The 12,560-nt window shown below is 37.0% G+C and overlaps 2 protein-coding genes across 3 annotated transcripts; both read right to left on the reverse strand.

The window, feature by feature from the left end:
• Positions 1-1,079: 1,079 nt before the first annotated feature.
• Positions 1,080-6,035, reverse strand: LOC137710670 (uncharacterized). Of its 2 annotated transcripts, XM_068449760.1 has the most exons (12): positions 5,754-6,035; positions 5,596-5,674; positions 5,413-5,500; positions 5,058-5,207; positions 4,696-4,827; positions 4,157-4,307; positions 4,021-4,059; positions 3,871-3,945; positions 3,511-3,570; positions 3,147-3,211; positions 2,448-2,538; positions 1,081-2,309 (listed from the first exon to the last, which is right to left on the reverse strand). In XM_068449760.1, exons 1-12 carry the CDS (start codon positions 5,835-5,837, stop codon positions 2,268-2,270), a joined length of 1,056 nt encoding a protein of 351 aa, XP_068305861.1. In that variant the 5' UTR covers positions 5,838-6,035; the 3' UTR covers positions 1,081-2,267. The 2 variants fall into 2 exon arrangements, with proteins under 2 accessions (XP_068305862.1, XP_068305861.1); XM_068449761.1 differs by lacking the exon at positions 5,754-6,035 and having other exon boundaries at positions 1,080-2,309; positions 5,058-5,218; positions 5,596-5,629.
• A 413-nt stretch (positions 6,036-6,448) lies between these two features.
• Positions 6,449-9,628, reverse strand: LOC137710694 (transmembrane 9 superfamily member 3-like). Its single transcript, XM_068449796.1, has 7 exons — positions 9,424-9,628; positions 8,915-8,955; positions 8,241-8,823; positions 8,015-8,152; positions 7,772-7,928; positions 7,193-7,677; positions 6,449-6,915 (listed from the first exon to the last, which is right to left on the reverse strand). The coding sequence occupies exons 1-7, from the start codon at positions 9,579-9,581 to the stop codon at positions 6,696-6,698; spliced, it is 1,782 nt and encodes a 593-aa protein (XP_068305897.1). The 5' UTR covers positions 9,582-9,628; the 3' UTR covers positions 6,449-6,695.
• Positions 9,629-12,560: the final 2,932 nt, after the last annotated feature.

Below are 12,560 nucleotides of genomic sequence, written 5' to 3' on the forward strand. Positions count from 1 at the left end.
GGGAGTCCGGACCCTGTCACCGTAGATATCAAACTCTGGCATGCATTCGTTACGTATCATCCTCTTTTCGGTTAAGGCATAGTATATACCGAAAGGTATCTGAAACAGCGTGTATGCTGCTCCAACTACTGCTGTGGAGAGCATAAACGTGCAGTCGCCATTTTCACTCTTATATATCAAGACATTAACTCTGGAAATACAAAGTTATGTACAAAAGAAAAGAAAAGGATTTGAGAATTTAATTTGTTTGGGAAAGAAAAGATACATTATGATCACTATTAATGAAACAAAATTTAGTCTTAGACCGTGACTTGGTGAAATTAATAGTCAACCTCTCACACGTATGTTGTGCATATTTCTTATTAATTCCATGTCGTTTATCTCTAGGTTTTGTTCAGGAATTGGTCCAAAAAAGTCTTATTACTTTCTTTATCTCAATTTCAGCTAATTTGCGGACTTATGACATTTTTTTTATGTAAGGCCAATTGAAGAAGAAAGCTAAGAGGCTGAAGATTGATGTGTCCAATCTTAATAATTTTTCATGGAGTCACTCATTCCAGTTTTGCAAGTTAATCCTGCAAAGTTGTATTTCCACCAAAATTGCGTAGCTATGGGAGGATGGCTATTCAAGGCTTTCCCAAAATTTTCAAGTGACTTGCCATATATGTCTAGAAGCCGTCGGTCAACCCGTGGTTCGAACAATTAAGCGAGGTCCTAATCAAAAGCCGGGATGACATGTTGATCGCCTCCAAGCTGTGGTGTACTGATATGCTCATCCTGATGGTGTGTGTGTGTGTGTGTATATATATACACGTGTATATAGGCCACATCTCATGCTTTTGGTTAGATTGGATAATTTACTAGTTTAAAAATCCGTTGACAGAAGAAACTGAGGCTAATTAAATTTCTAAATTTTTTGTTCAAGTTGAAGGTACATAGATTAATCGGAAGAGATATGTTTCCTTCACAATTAATCAAAAACAAAATTTAAAAGTTGACATTTGTTTCTTACTTCAACATACTGTAAATCTAGCGAAATCAAAACCAAAATTCAATCGTAGGCAATGACCGTGGCTAAAAAGTTATAAATATTGGTGTAATTTGGTTAATAGGATGTTAACTAGTGGTATTTTTCTTTCCATTGTTGAAAGATGTCTCAAATTCGATTTTCGTATCTATCCGAATTTTGAGTTCACATAAATTCTTTACATTTGAAGGAAGCTGGGGCTGAAGTGTGGATCAGTGGATCTATGCCTGATTCTTTGGCCCGTGAGGCTGAACCAAGGAACCCTTCAGGTAACGGGGACACGGCCGGCCATGGAAGAATGTTCCAGGTTAGGCTTAGCCACGTCTATGGGCGTTTGCAATTTTGGCACCAAGCTTTCTCAAATCCTACACAACGCCGCCATCTCCCAGCTGTTAACCAGGTCGAAATGAACCCGCCATGGCGGCAACGAAAACTGCAAGACTGCAGCAATGAGAGGAATTCATGTGACTGGATGACCCTCCCTTGGTAGTTTACAGAGCTCCTCAGGCTAACAATGCCGGGATAGATTATACTATTTCTCGACGACCTCGCTGCTGCCAAAGGGAAGACTCTGCCGCAGGTAGTACTTGTTTCGGATTTTTTCAGTTAATTAGTTGAAATAGAGAAATTAAGACAGATTAACTTGATTGTGTTCATGCAAATTACACTGAAATCCATCGCCCAGCAAGGAGCAAGTGTGATTCCGACGAGTTTCAACATGGCGAGGATGAAGCTGAACCTTGACATATTTGTTTGGGAATTAAGTGAAGATGAAACGAACAAGAACAGGCAAATTCCCCAGCGCAGGCTGTATTCCGGGGAGTTCTTTGTTTCTGAAGCCAGACCTTACAAGTAACTCGACCAACTCTGGGATGACGACCCCTTAGTTCCATGCTACCCGAAACTAACTTCATTTCAAGTTCCATGCATAATGATCTATATGCATCTTATGCCTTCTTTTTCTAAGATTAATTCTCAATGTTCAAAGGCACGCATAAACTCCCACGAAGTCGATAATCTTTTCAGCTTTCACAGTTAGGTACGAAACAGTGAGAATTTAATAACAGAATCGGACTGTGGGAGGTGCTCTACATGTACAGTGTAATTAATCTTGAACGCAAATATCTTGTTAACGTGATGACAGGCCATCCACATTTACCTTCAGTGTGAATGCTGCTTGGGATCCATTTCAAGCTCTGGAACGATTTGATAGATGCATCTTCTCAAAACAGAAAGCTTTTCAATAATCAGGCGGTAGCCTATATGTGCGAGTGATACGGATCTGAAGCAAAAGCAATAAAACTATAATCAGAACAAAATGAATAATACTCCTCACAATTAAGTCTCATAGGAAAGACCAGTGTTTAATGTGTTAAACCTGAAGGCGAAAAAACACAAGAAAACTAGAAAACGTCAGTACCTGCGCAAAAGCATAAATAGCTCGCAAGATTCTTGCATAATCAGTCCCGAGCATTTGAATAACAACATCTGCCAAAAATGTTCCCCAAAGCCTGCATAAAATTGCAAAAGAAATAAACTTGGCATGATTGGCTTAATCATCAAAATTTGAAGCAACATTCTACTTGTATCATCAAAATCTATGCTCTCAGAGGATTTTCCAACCAAGCAGACAATGAAGCCAATGAAACTTTGGAAGCTACATTTTCAGTTACAGGCCTACAGGCTACAGCCTCAAAGCTCTTCCATGTGAGAAATAAATCCAACACAAACCAATTAAAAAAGGGCGGTGATTAGTCGCATTCTCTGTATGATACTCATCTCAATAGGTGCAGTCGAACCTACTACTTAATCTCAATGAATTGAGTCAGTAACACAAGCCGTTTTAACCAAAAGTAACTCTTGGTTACTGAGAAGTGACTATCTTTTATGCTGGCATCAGCTGCACCTACCTAAACTTTCCTCCTTATTCTATCTTCTTAAAAATTTGAAATACTTTAAACAAACGGAAAATGATACTTACACATACACATTTGTGTGCGTGTGCCTGCGCACCCATGAGTGGGAGGGTGTGTGTGAAATAAAGTCGCAAATGAACCAAACAAGCAAACATAGGGAAGCTTGAAATAATAATTTTAGAAAGTAAAGGAAAAGTCAATACACTGGGCCAAGCAAAGCCATCATGCTTCTTAAACCAAGATATCTTGATGCAGCGCCTGCAAAACCCTGTCCAAAATGACAAATATTAGAAATCCAGAAAGCCAGAAATGAGAGGACGGGGGACGGGAGGGACATGAAACAATATTTGAACCACAACAACGAAAGGGGTTTCCTTGATATCAGCAAGTGCTACAAAGCTACGACTAATTCAGAGCTTTGTCGAAATAATACTCAGACCTAAACAAATAAAAAAGCCACTAGCTCAAACAATAGTTTTTCTACATACATATAAAAATTCCCCTATCACATAAAGAAGTCATAAAAAACAGTGGCAACAAATTGAATCTTCTGCAGAATATAATTACCTGTTTTGCCGCAAGAAAGGCTGCTCTGGACTCGAGATTCATAGCAGCTAATTGTCCACCCTGAAAATTAAAAAAAGTACGGAATTACATTTCAAAAATAAAGGGTGACTAGATAAACAATAGAAAAGTCATTAACATCACAAAGAGAAACACTAAGTATGATAATGCAAGAAAAACTAGCATAAAGCTAGAAAGAGTTAAACAGACACGGACATGAGAGATCACATGACATGAAAGCAAGGAAAAAACCTTGAAAAATATCGGACACAGGAGGAACACAGTAATGTACACCCATACGACTGGTGACCAAACAATTTACTCACTTATGGTTCCTTTATAGCTGTGAAGTCAAAGATGTACCTTTCTAACAAAATCCCTTTTTAGCTGATAGTTGGCGGCTTCTAGGAACACCTTTCCAGATAACTTTCTAGCTAACTACCACAAAGAAAAAATAATTAAAGGTATACAAAGAAGAAATGAAATAATCAGTTTGCCTTTATTCTTACTTACCAACTGATAAATCTTCGCCAAAGTAAAGATACCACCACCCTTCAGAGAAAATCATAAATCAACAAAATTAAAAAACATGAACTCAAGTTGGAGAGAATTGATTGTGCATAAATTCTTTGTAGTTAAGCTACATTACCTTCAAAAACATTGATCGGAGCTCTGCTGCCCCAACTTTTAACGCACTAAGGGCCTGTACCTTCCATTGACTGAGTCCAAGTTGAAGACTTTGTTGACCATCAGACAGTTCAGGGAACTCCAACAAGCCCTCGAAATTTCCTGATTCTTCACTACATGAAGGAAGTGAAGCATTTTAAGTCATTACAACACACACTTAAAATAAAAGAAAGTGAACCCTTTTCTATAATACAATGATCCACCAAAACATTAAGTTGCCAAAATCAAATAGCACTGACAAACTATCAACTCATCAATGTATGTACCAACTCGTTCAAGATATAGTCTCTTCTATGCTTTGCTTTCTACCCTTCCTTACACGTTCACCACACAAATTTTCGTCTATTCACTTTCATACCTAAAGGTAGTGTTCTTTCAATCCCTCCTTCCTTTTGCACAAGTACAGAGAGATCAAAAAGTGAAGTCATTTCTACTTCAGAAACTAATAAACAACGAGGTCTAAATACTAGAGAAATATATAACTACATATAGAAAACATGCCTTGAATAGTCTCGCAACAGATGAAGAAAAATCTCTGCTTCAAGGTCTTCAGTTGACAATTTGCTTGAGCAAGGAACGTTTAACTCTTTTCGCACTGCAAGCAAGACATTCCTATATGATGGCCTCCAACCCCTACCAAGAATTCCACACACGCCAATTTGATAGTCAAGATGAAACTCGCCGACAATTATGTCACTAGCAGTTAGTTTAATAAAGAAATGCACAGAGTTGAAACAACTTTGCATTGCCAGGATCCTTCACATACAATTCAGTGGCAAGTCAACCTCTAAAACTTGAGTAACATTGCCGCCAAACAAGTTAACTAATGAGGTGAATTTTAAATTAGATGAGTTGAGGAAAACCTTATCGTAGACCGTGCATCGGCTGCGAGGAATAAGAATCGAGACTCCAATACTGCTAAAAACTCCTCTCGTTCATCGAGATCCTCTTCAACCATTGAATGGTCGACATTGGTTCTACTCATTATAGACTTCAGCAAAGGGCTGAAGTAGCTGGACATTGACTCCATCCAAAGATTAAAAAAACGACGTCATCACACTACGAAATTTGAAGTTTAATTACATCTCAAGTTTGATTGACAATTGAAACTACCCCTTTGCTGAAAAAACGAAAGAGTGTAAAATGCAAGACACGGTTTTTCTTTTCTTGTCCAAAGTTCCACACTATTGAAACAGAAAGTATCGATTTTGAAGTTACCTAGGGCCAAAAAGGATTCTTTCAAGCTCATATAACTCGGAATCGGTGGCGAGTTCAAGCACAGAACGGAGTTCAGGATCAAATGTACCTGAAAATTTAACAGAAACCCAATTTCGGATACGAAATTCTAAAATTCGAAACAATCCACAAATCTAAAACCAAAAGCAATAAACCAAAGTGTACCATGCCCTCTTCCTGAAATTGCAGCACGAGCACAACCCACGAGCCTCACACCAGTTGCAGACCACCGTGAGCTGCTTATCTGTTAATTACGATTGCAATTGTTAATAAAGGCAACAAATTTATTAACTGGGTTATGATAATAGAAGAAGAAGGCCTACTGGGTAAGTGAGTTTAGTGGCGGCGGCGGTTATTGGGGGAGCAAAGGGGAGGTGGAGCGCCAGAGCTGATGAGGCAGTGGACATATCTCACCGCACTCCGTTGCTGCAAAGTGGCGGCTGAGAGAGTGAAAGTGCTACCACAGATGTAGAATTCCGGGCTTCATTCGTTTCAAGTGTTCGCTTTTCGAGTTGTGGGAATTGCAGAGATTGTACGATGCTCAACTGACGACCTTTTTCTAACTACCACCATCGACTCATATTCCAGGCCTTTCTTTTATCTTTTATCCTCATTTTTTATGTTAATTTTTATATGTTTACTGGAGGAATAAAACCGGACCGACCCGGTTCAGTTGGGAAAGGTATATGTACGGTTTCGGTTTCGCAGTTTTGAACATCTACCCCTACTCGAATTCGAATCTCCTTTAGTTTAGATTAAATTAATTTAGCATACATCGTCGCTTATATCAAAATAGTGATCGTTAAAGTCAGTCTACAACTGAACCAGACTTGATTTTCATAACTGTTTAGATCTTTATTTTTTAAATTCAACTAATTATTCTCGTATTATGCAATGATCCGTAATATTAATTTATTTTGAAGATCTTCGACGTTTCCCCGGTCAAAAGCAAACTCCACAAGTTCCATGTAACTTGTTTATAGAAGGGAGAGAGAGGGAGAGAGAGTAACTGGGTATATGAGGAGAGAATATATTTAAAGAATGTATTGCAAAAGATTCAAATGTAGTGATACAAACTTGTCCCTGTGAATATAGTCGCCCAAATTGTGATCTAACATATTGCTCCGGATGCATACATATCTCATGACTACAGCTTTAGTACACGAGGCACTTACAAAACTAATTTGACCAAACTTCTCTACAAAGGTGCCTGTGAGTCGACAAACACGAGAAACCATGTCCGATGATTCTTGGGGAACAGGCTACTATTCACACTTGATGGACCGGTATATGTGACGGACAAAAAGCAAAGCTGCACGGAAGCCTACAGTCCCAAGCATGAGGAAGAAACCGTAGCAGATGCATGCCATGTAACCAAAGAAGAACGACGTTTGCATGAATCCTGACATATCCGAGCGTGCGTAGTAGTAATACAAACAATACGCATAGATAAATAGTCCAGTAGACCCACCACAGAGGAAAGACCTGTAACGAAACCAACAATACATCAGTCGCGGTATATATTACATCTTCTGAAGTTAAAACTGGTTTACAAATTGACATATAAATGTAAAAGTTTCAAATTAAACTTAATCAGATAATATGGAACACATAATACTAAGACCACACTAATGGGAGAGCCGGTAACAGCAAACATATGACTTGAATTTTTTGGTTCTTTGGAACGCATACACAAGAATAAAAAGCATAGTAACTTCCATACCCTAACCAAATTAGAATGCACCGATAATAAGCTACTTACCTCCACCACCACTCATGGTCCTCGGCAGCAAGTTGGAAATATGTCAATGCCACAGTAATGAAAGCAGTAACGATCAGAAGAATGATAAACACAATAAACAAGATGCTGTAAATGGTGTAAATCCTGTGACCCCATACACTGGCAAATATGTAGTACAGTTCAATGTATATAGCACTGAAAGGCAGAAAACCGGCCATTGCCATTTGAGGGATTGTTGCCCGGTACCAAGGTAAAGGTGGAATCTCTCTGGGATATTTAGTGGTGCGAACAGGGGCTTGGAACTCAGCTTTGCTGTTCTTCCCAGCAATCCCACCTAACACCAGTAAAGGTGATGTTACAAGTGTCCATATCAGAACTATAACCACAATTGTGCCGAATGGAAGGGCAGCGGTGGCCGTATAAGCAATTGCAACAGTATTCAAAAAGCAGAATGTGAGGAACAGAGGTCCACAGAAGAGGCAACCCGTCAACAATAGATTCCTAACCTGTCATACCAGAAAGTTTGAACCTTTAATTATTAAACATCAACTTCAATCAATAATACCAAATCCATAGCAGGGATAATTTATCAGTACATACCCAGTTTGATCCCTCTAGCTGACAATAAAATGACGTAGCAGTATAGCCTGCAATTCCTGAAGTGAGTGCATAAATGACAACCAGAGCAGTAAATAAAGCCCCTCGGTTGTATGGATAAAACACTCCAACAAGTGCGAGTATGAAAATGAACACCGTACTGCATGGAATGGAAAAAAACATGAGAAGCTTTGTAAACTGAGAGGTGGTGGTGCTACACCTATAGCTGGATAAATGAGCACTTACAGAGTAAATAGTTGGGTTCCTGAACCTAGAGCTGCTGCAAACAAGGACTTGTATTTGGGGAACCTAAATACATCTCCGTGGATGTATTTCCATCCCGTCTCTTCCTGGTCTTCAGCTGCTTCTTCATCATGGGCATATCTTTTATACAGAAAAAGAAACGTAAATGTAAGAACGGGTGAACCGGCACACATAAAACAGGGACAAAAGGATTACTAAATATACTTACTTGACAAAATCATTCTTAAGCACTCGCATGAGAATTGTAGCAAGAAACCCAGTCAAGAGGAGAACTGTCACGCATGAATTTATAATTGAGAACCAGTGGATCTCCAAATGATGAGGCAAGGATGAGGACTGAGAATACTTATCCATCCTCCTATCGAAAGGAGTGGTTGTTTCCTTCCACTCCACAGTATACATGAATTCAACATCAACTTCTTTATCCTCTGTAAGGTCAACCAGTGCATTTGGATCTGTTCGAACATTGACTTCAATCACGCGGTCCTTGTTATAATAGAGATCAAAATGAATGTGCTTATAAAGGTAGGTCTTGTACTCGCTCGGGTCTTTGCCTTCCTTGTCAACCTTCCCTATGAAACCCCAAATGGGCAAGTCATCATAATACATCTGGAAGTAATAGTCCTTGTTGACAGCAGATCTGAACCGGGCTACTTCTTCCTTTGTGAGTGTTTTCTTGCAAGCTACTTCGGTATCTTTATGCCTTAGGAACTCAAGTTTGTAAGGGGCACTGACTAAACGATCCCCGTTCAATACTTCACCAAGAGCTTCCCTTTTCTCTTTCACCGCATCTGCAATTAGGTAAATTCAATTCGTCGGAGAACATGAACACGTATTGTGAAGGAAGTAAATATGAAAGAAACAAATCGATTTGATACAAACCTGGTGAGCAGAATGGGAGATCAAAGTATCGGTACGTTTCACTAGAAGCACCCAAAAAAAAACAAAAAGAACAAAAATTTAGACCATCAGGAACACCAAATTTCCACCACAATCAAACTAACATACAATTTATTATCTAGTTGAGCAAAAACAGAGTTAAGATTCGAAGAACAATACACATGCAATTTCGACGAAAACGAAAACACAGGTTGACTAAAGAACTTGATGGCAAATGACTAAGAACCCAAATCAAATCTTTCAAAAACAGATCAAGCTCTGATATTTACACATAGCCAATGAAAATTCAATTTCCAAATCACAATGTCTAGCTTATACCAGCTGAACCAGAACTTGTAAATCATGCAAATTTTCTCAGTAACCAAACAAATGGGTGGGAATAAACTCAGATCCATAACAATTAACAGTGAAATGAACAAACCCAGAAGCTGAATTGAGCTAAGAAAGCATGGAACTTTGAGATCGAGCAGGGTGGAGTGTTGGGGTTTTACCTGGGGTTGTGAAACGGGCCGACCTTGTTGGCATACAGAGGGACAAAATCTCCTTCCTTGTACCGATGATCCGACCCGTCGGACCTGACTAGATCCGCACCGGACAGAATTAGCAAGGCAATGATGCAGTGTACTCCCACCGCCATGGTCTTCCCCATTCTCTCTCTCTCTAATCTCTGGAGAGATAAGACAACCACGTTCAGTATATATATTTGATTTGATTTCCTAGGTCTGGTTTGGGTCTTTGGTAGTATATTTTGGAATGTGTTATCCACACATCCAATTTTACTTCTTATGCATTTTTGATAATTTATATTTGTTGATCTTTTTCAATTTATCTGATCCGACGATCGAAAATTAAAAAAAAATGTAAAAAATAAAATATGATGTGAATATCACACCGCTATATTTATTTGGGGTTTAATTAAATATTAATATTAATGTTGTCATTTAATTAAATGTGTTAAGCTTATAGACTTGGAGTTTTTTTAGAAAGTTTTAACGAAACACTTTCAGTAATGTTTACTTTAACGAAAAACGATATTTTTACTCTAAAAGTCACTCATAATACTATTCACTTACAACACATTTTTGTTATTTTGATTAAAACTCAAAATTTTCAAGCCATTTTCGTTAGTTTTTTATTTATTTTTTATGTTGTGTGTTTATTTACTAACAAAATAGAAGGCAGATAACTAATAATCACACACTATATTGTACACTTAATCTGTGTACAATATTTATTCTATTTATACAATTCCATAGTCATAAATAAAAAAGAATGTGCAAAAAGAAAAAGTTACCAAAAAACAAAAACACGTTTTTAATATTATAATTTATAATCAAATGCTTGAAAATTATGAAACAGATCAACTGGGGGCTTGTGGTGACAAGGTTGTCTTTGACATGAAATTAAGAAAATGTAACCTTTTCTTTTGTATCTTCTCTGATTTATGAATTCTGTCATTTAAAGCACGTAATTGTAATAAACATGTTTGTGTTGAGTTTTTTTCTTGCACACACAAAATCAAAAAAATTTGTCACTCCGACAATGTAATTAGTAATTTAATACTTAAAATTTTATGTAATTAGTGGTGTGGTGGTCGTGACCTTCAACTTCAACTTAGTGTAGTAATATCGATAAGAAAAAATTATAAACTCAATTGAATTGAAATTATTGAATCACATTACTAGTAAATAACATTTTATTATTAGGAAATTTTAACTAAAAGCTCATTGTATTGTTTATTTTAACAAACAAAACTACATTTTTACACTAAAAAATCAATCATGGTACTACTTACTTTACCATTTATTTTGTCCTTATCGTTAGAACTCAAAAATTTTAAATCATTTTCATTAATCTTCCTTTATTAATTTATTAGTTAATGTGGAAATAATTTGTTTTGTTTTAATGTGAAACAAAAATGAGGCGAACAAAGGTGACGGAGACGGAGTGCCTCACCACGTCGTGAGATGTTTGATGCCTTACCGACGCTTTGGTACCTACCTTATGCCGTAGGGTGCGCCTCACGCTTCTCTTTTTTTATTTCTTCTTTCTTTCTCTGTCTACGTGGTGACACGTGATTGGGGAGTTTTGTGGAGTGAGGAATCTGGTGGTTTGGTGGTCAACTCCTTGGGATGATTCCTTGGCCTCCTCCCTCCCTATTCGGATCTGAATTCCCCACTTGGCCACGTAGCAATATGGGTCCATTTTCTAGCAATTTAGGGTTGATCACAAAAATAACGCTACACGAGAAATTTCCATTGTAACTGGAACGCAAGTGCACCACGTGTTTTATAAGTGATGAAAAATTATATTGTGTAAGTTATTAAATTTTTAGCATACATATTTCGTCGTTTGTATAATAACACTTAATATATTATTCCGTGTTTCAATCACATTGAAAAATCTCTCACGTTACACGCATCAAATTTTTCACAATGGTTCAGCACTAGTCGAATGGGCTTTGACGGACTGGTACACCCGTTGAACCAATCATGGACTTATTCACACATAAAGTCCAGCCCATCTTTTCCAGAGTACTATAAACTCCAGGCCCAGCGAAGGATTTTGAGCTCACATTTCTTCCGATGTTGGAGGGCCCAATTTTGTCTGAAGGGAAAAATGAGAAGCCCAAAATTATTTCAAATTGTTCTTAGATCATTTGTACCTAGGAGGCCGCACAACAAATTAAGAGCCAAAATGGACGGAACGCATGATGTACTCATGTTGTCTCTCACATAATTGAAATAGGGTCACCCACAACCACAAGATGGTTCAGTGGTTGGAAAAGAAATTTAAGCTCGTATTTCACACGGTGCATTCTAGGTTTAATTTGTATCACTAGTGAATCACAGTGGCCGTAATTGAAATTATCTTGTCAATACTACTAGGAGATACCAAACCATAGACAACTTAGATACTGCTGTATAAATAGTATGCATTTAAAAATAAAATTATTATTCAGTAACTCAAAATAATTTTTTTTTTCCAAAAGTAATTCAAAATAGGTATTACCCACTTTTATTTTCTCCTTTATGTAATTCACTAGGAAGTTTTGTAAGAATTTACTATAATTATTTTATTGTTTGTTAGATAATTATACTCTTAACAATAGCTCAATTGAAACTGCGTTTAAAGTTACTAAAAATATTTTTAAAATGACTTAAAAGTGCTTTAAAATACTACTTGCATATTTTTTTTCAAATCTTAAACCAATAATACTTTTAGTCATTTTAAAAATATTTTTCAAACGATTCGTGTCTTCTTCTTTAATCTACTGTATTCTTATAAAAAATAAATAAAAAAGGACCAACCGGTGGCTTAAAAACCCACCGAGGCATTTCAGCCCTTGATCACTATCATGCGGTTCATCAACAACAAAAATTGAACTCTCTGTTAGATATAAATTAGTATAAAATTCTTATTCTTAATAATTTATACGACATAAGTTGTATTTTATATTATAAGGGAATTTTAACGAAACATTTTCGGTAGTATTCATTTTTAACAAAAAATATATTTTTACTCTAAAAAGTCACTATTCACTTACAACACATTTTTGTTATTTTGATTAAAACTCAAAGTTTTAAAAGTTATTTTCATTAATTTTCTTAAGAAAAATAACAATAAA

The sequence above is a fragment of the Pyrus communis genome, chromosome 12 (genome assembly GCF_963583255.1).
Source record: "Pyrus communis chromosome 12, drPyrComm1.1, whole genome shotgun sequence".
Taxonomy (NCBI): domain Eukaryota; kingdom Viridiplantae; phylum Streptophyta; class Magnoliopsida; order Rosales; family Rosaceae; genus Pyrus; species Pyrus communis.

Bases quoted from the DNA above. Each gene is read 5' to 3' on its own strand.
- LOC137710670 (XM_068449760.1), bottom strand. From the start codon at position 5,837: ATGTCCACTGCCTCATCAGCTCTGGCGCTCCACCTCCCCTTTGCTCCC. The intron at 5,675-5,753 runs GTAGGCCTTCTT...CGTAATTAACAG, and splicing joins CCACTAAACTCACTTACCCA to ATAAGCAGCTCACGGTGGTC. The intron at 3,946-4,020 runs GTAAGTAAGAAT...TCTTTGTGGTAG, and splicing joins TGGCGAAGATTTATCAGTTG to TTAGCTAGAAAGTTATCTGG.
- LOC137710694 (XM_068449796.1), bottom strand. From the start codon at position 9,581: ATGGGGAAGACCATGGCGGTGGGAGTACACTGCATCATTGCCTTGCTA. The intron at 8,956-9,423 runs GTAAAACCCCAA...GGGTGCTTCTAG, and splicing joins GGCCCGTTTCACAACCCCAG to TGAAACGTACCGATACTTTG. The intron at 8,153-8,240 runs GTAAGTATATTT...TCTGTATAAAAG, and splicing joins CTTAAGAATGATTTTGTCAA to ATATGCCCATGATGAAGAAG.